Raw genomic sequence first — 4,870 nt, forward strand, 5'->3', positions numbered from 1 at the left:
TACCGAGCTACCGTCGAACAATTTTTACAATCTCGCTTGTTGGTATCCATTAATGAAATAACAATGAATAAGTTCAAGTTTTGTTTATTTTGGAAAAAAAAATCAGGTTTAAAACGGAAAAAATGCAAATTAGGTCCTTTTATGAAAAAAATAAAAAAATAAAAAAATAAAAAAATAAAAAAAAAACAGTTTCCCTGATTTTAGTAACCTGTTGGAGGCTGAAATAACAAGTAATACGTAAAACTTGAGTATTTTTTAAATAGAAAAAAAGTTTACATCTAAACGGAAGGGGATAATGACTTAAAAGGTAATATATTTTTCGATTTGTACATATTTGGTAACTAAGTTTTTTTCGTCCATATTTACCCCTTTAACTTGTTAAACTGTACACATTCGATTTGTACATATTTCTCACTTTGTACACATTTAGTCTTTAATATTTTGTATACATTTAGTCCTTAATTTTTTTTGTTGCAAAATAAGACATTTTTGTTTTTGTACTCATTCAGTAGTGATGAATGATTTTTTTAGGTTTTCTCACGCCATCTTACATAGGACAATCATTAATGAGGTGTTTGAGGTTTTTGATGCTTATGCCCATCATGATATTGACTACTTGGTTGCTTAGGTCATGTGTTCTGAACGTTATAACTTCTTTATACGATCTCAGATTTTAAAGATCTTTATATTCATGCGTTCGTATTTTAGTCTACTACAACTTTCGTTTAGATTACTCCCGTTAAAAAGTAATATATTCTTACTTACAATTATTATATCCATATGTTTTTATGAATGCATGTATGAATGTTTTTTTATACAATCGTAAGTAAAATATATTACATTTTAACGGGAGTAATCTTAACGAAAGTTATAGTAGACTCAAAAAACGAACATATGAATATAAAGATCGTTAACATCTGATATTGTATGACGAAGTTACGACGTTAAGAACACATGACCTAAGTCAAACCACAAGATCTACGCAACCAAGCAGTCGAGATCGTGATGGACATAAACATCAACAGCCCCAAATATCTTATCAATGATTGTCTTACGTAAGATGTCGTAAGAAAAACTTAAAGAAATCATTTATAAGTAGTGAATGAGTACAAAAACAAAAAGAACTTATTTTGAAACAAAAAATATTAAGGAGTAAATTTGTACAAAAATATTAAAGACTAAATGTGTACAAAATAAGAAATATATTACCCTATTAAGTTATTTTTTCTGGCTGATCTGAAGTAACTGATCATAAGGACTGAATGTGTACAGTTTAACAAGCTGAAAGGGTAAAAGTTGACGAAAAAAAAAAACTCAATGACCAAATTTATACAAATCCAAAAAATATATTACTTTTTAAATAATTATAAAAAGGGTCAAAATGTAGAGTATTTTATGAAAAAAGAAAGACTTTGATTTAAACCACATAATTAAAATAATCTCAATTTAGAATTCCTAAGAAAAATAAATTAAATTATATGAATTTGTTACTCACTCAACGTACGGCGCCTTCTTTGCCCTAATTTGTGCTTGATCATTGGGTATGATAATAACTATAGATAAACCTCATTTGTAGATAAATAGTTTTCCAATACTTTATTAGAAACCGAAATCTTTTAACATGATTATTTCACTACATTCTTCCTGTTGGGGTGAAAATCATTTTCGTATACGTTTCATTCATGTTGGATTGTTTTCAAGGCTGGCGATAGACAAAACTGTAAATATAGAAGTAAGATTAGAAGGTATCTAGCTGTTTGTCATTATAAAAAAAAAATAAAAAAAAAATAAAAAAAATAAAAAAAAAGTTGCATTGTTTTCGGTTTGTTTGTATGTGATTGAACTTCATGTTGGATTGTTTTCAAGGCTGGCGATAGACAAAACTGTTGGATTGTTTTCAAGGCTGTTGGATTGTTTTCATTCATGTTGGATTGAACTTCATGTTGGATTGTTTTCAAGGCTGGCGATAGACAAAACTGTTGGAGTGCAGCTATATACGTTTCATTCATGTTGGATTGTTTTCAAGGCTGGCGATAGACAAAACTGTAAATATAGAAGTAAGATTAGAAGGTATCTAGCTGTTTGTCATTATAAAAAAAAAATAAAAAAAAAATAAAAAAAATAAAAAAAAAGTTGCATTGTTTTCGGTTTGTTTGTATGAGATTGAACTTCATCGCTTAATAGTTAATACGCATCTTTTCTGATCTTTTAATATTTTAAATTTTTAACGATGGTATTAAAACTTTAAGGGCTGATTTAATGAGAACTTTCGAGTCGTTGAATTAAGCGAGATATCTCAGATAATTAATGTGAAAGTGGAGTTAAATTGAAGTAAAAAGTTATTTTATTTTATTTTTTTGAAAAAAACGACACTTCCCCAAACGTACTCCATATTCTTTGGCCCTTAATACTATTTGTTACTGGGATCTACAAGACTGCAACCATTCAGTATGGTGGGAATATAATAAATACTTGACCAACATGCATGTATTACTTACCCTGTATAACCAGATATCTTGGGTATGGGTTTGGTAGTAATAATTTTGGCATATCTGTTTTTGAACACCCATCCGTCATAGCTTTTACTGTATCATGTGAAATTCATATATAATGTTTAAAATTATTGTTGAACGTAACATAAAAATCACACATTATAAAATTGAGGTATCGCAGTATGAAAATGTATGGATAGATATGTAGAAGATGATCTACAAGGACAAAAAATGGCGCTTGCTACCAAATTCATTATCACATTCACCTTACTTTCACTTCTTTTCCTTGTTCTTTTTTTATCTCCAATAAATCAAACCCACAACATTCTTTCTTCCTCCAGTTTGCCATTACCTTCAATCTTCAGACTTCTGCAAGATGATGCTGAACCCAAGATCAAAGTAATTTTTTATATTCATTCCTTTGGGACAAACAAATTTTTCTACATACATTATCTTTTCCTTACATATTTTTAACTTCAATCTTTTACTTATTCTGGTGTGAACGTAATAATAACCCTTTTTTTCAAATGTGCTTAATCGTTAGGAAAATGACATTACATTGGCAAGAATCGAAGAACAGTTAGCTAAGGCAAGAGGTAAAATTCGCAAAGCGATTGTTGAGAAGAGCTTTGCATCGAGTCAAATAAATGGGAGTTTCATCCACCATGGACCCGTCTACAAGAACCCGTTTGCCTTTTTTCAGTTAAGTGTTTTTTATTCATAAAGTTTTCTTGATCTTTTTAGTCTCATTCCTTGAAGACAATGCTCATTTTTTGTTTATATAAACCCTAATTTAAAATAACTAAAATTATTTTCTCTATAACTTCTATCCGAATATGCCGAATATATAGCCCTTCAGATTCTAACCCTTAGATTTCAATGGATCATTCAGGAGTCATACAGAGATGATGAAGACATTCAAAATATGGACTTATAAGGAAGGAGATGTCCCCTTGATGCATAATGGTCCGATGAAATTTGTATATAGTATCGAGGGTGACTTCATCGAGGAAATGGAGAGAAAAGGAAATCCAATGGTGGCTAAGCATCCCGATGAAGCACATGTCTTCTTTATCCCCATAAGTATAACCAAGATTGTTCACTACCTTTTTATGCCTGATGATGAACCCTTTGCTTTTATTGATCGGACATTGCAACCAATAGTCGAAGACTACATTAATGTCATCGCCGAAAAATATCCTTTTTGGAACCGTAGCAACGGAGCTGATCACTTCTTTGTATCATGTCATGATTGGGTATGTACTATGATATATACTAGCTAGTAGCCAACTAGTTTTGTGAGGACATGCACCTATAATTAGTTAGTTATATCTTAATTTGCTAGCTAATTACCATGTTAAGCATTTATTATAATGCATTTTTCTTATTAATCTATATACATTTATTGATTGAAGAAAACTATTTGCATGCATAACAGGGACCATTTGTTTCAAAAGGAAACGCTAAACTCTTTGAGAATTTCATAAGAGTGCTTTGCAATGCCAACAGCTCGGAAGGTTTCGTTCCAAGTCGGGATGTGTCGATGAGTGAGAGTAAAGCGCCATTCAACAATATCCCAGTCGTAAGTAGTGGCCACTCACCTTATAATCGTTCAATCTTCGCATTCTTTGCAGGTGGAATACATGGTTATGTAAGAAAACGTTTATTCGAACATTGGGGAAACAATGAAGATAACGATATTCAAGTTTACAATTACCTTCCAAAAGGAGAAAACCACACCGAATGGTTGACCAAAAGTAAGTATTGCTTATGTCCTAGCGGTTATGAAGTTGCAAGCAGTAGGTTAACAGAAGCAATCTACGTGGGATGTGTTCCAGTAATCATCAAGAGTCATTACGTTATACCATATAGCGATGTGTTGGATTGGAGTCAGTTTTCAGTACAAGTATCCGTAGATGACATTCCAAATCTCAAAAGCATTTTGCAAGAGATACCTTTTTCGAGGTATTTGGAAATGCAAAGAAGGTTAATGGAAGTGCAAAGACATTTTGCGGTTAACATGCCAGCTAAATATTTTGATGTCTTTCACATGATTTTTCATTCTGTATGGCTTAGAAGACTCAATGTTCGATTGTTGAAATCTTGACCACAACTAATCTTAATGTAATATTTCAATGTATATCGTGAATGAAAGTATGTATTTTCTATATTCAAATTAGAAATTGGCATTAATGATATTACCAAAAATTTTACTTGCAAGATTAGTCGTATGCATAGGTTCGAATATTTCAAAGGAACCATGAACCATTAATGTCGTGTACATCGACACCCATAGATCATTTGTGCCACTCTAGATGCATGAGGTGAAATAAATTACTTCACATGTCTGATGTCAGCCTAGTTACCTACTCATGACA

General features: G+C 31.4%; 1 protein-coding gene across 1 annotated transcript; it reads left to right on the plus strand.

Moving 5' to 3' along the window:
• Positions 1–2,554: 2,554 nt before the first annotated feature.
• Positions 2,555–4,668, plus strand: LOC145116361 (putative glycosyltransferase At3g42180). The gene is made up of 4 exons (XM_079052702.1): positions 2,555–2,891; positions 3,037–3,194; positions 3,385–3,748; positions 3,931–4,668. The coding sequence occupies exons 1-4, from the start codon at positions 2,685–2,687 to the stop codon at positions 4,597–4,599; spliced, it is 1,398 nt and encodes a 465-aa protein (XP_078908828.1). The 5' UTR covers positions 2,555–2,684; the 3' UTR covers positions 4,600–4,668.
• Positions 4,669–4,870: the final 202 nt, after the last annotated feature.

The sequence above is a fragment of the Lactuca virosa genome, chromosome 5, assembly GCF_052849685.1.
Source record: "Lactuca virosa cultivar CGN04683 chromosome 5, Lactuca_virosa_CGN04683_v6, whole genome shotgun sequence".
NCBI classification, from domain to species: Eukaryota; Viridiplantae; Streptophyta; class Magnoliopsida; order Asterales; family Asteraceae; genus Lactuca; species Lactuca virosa.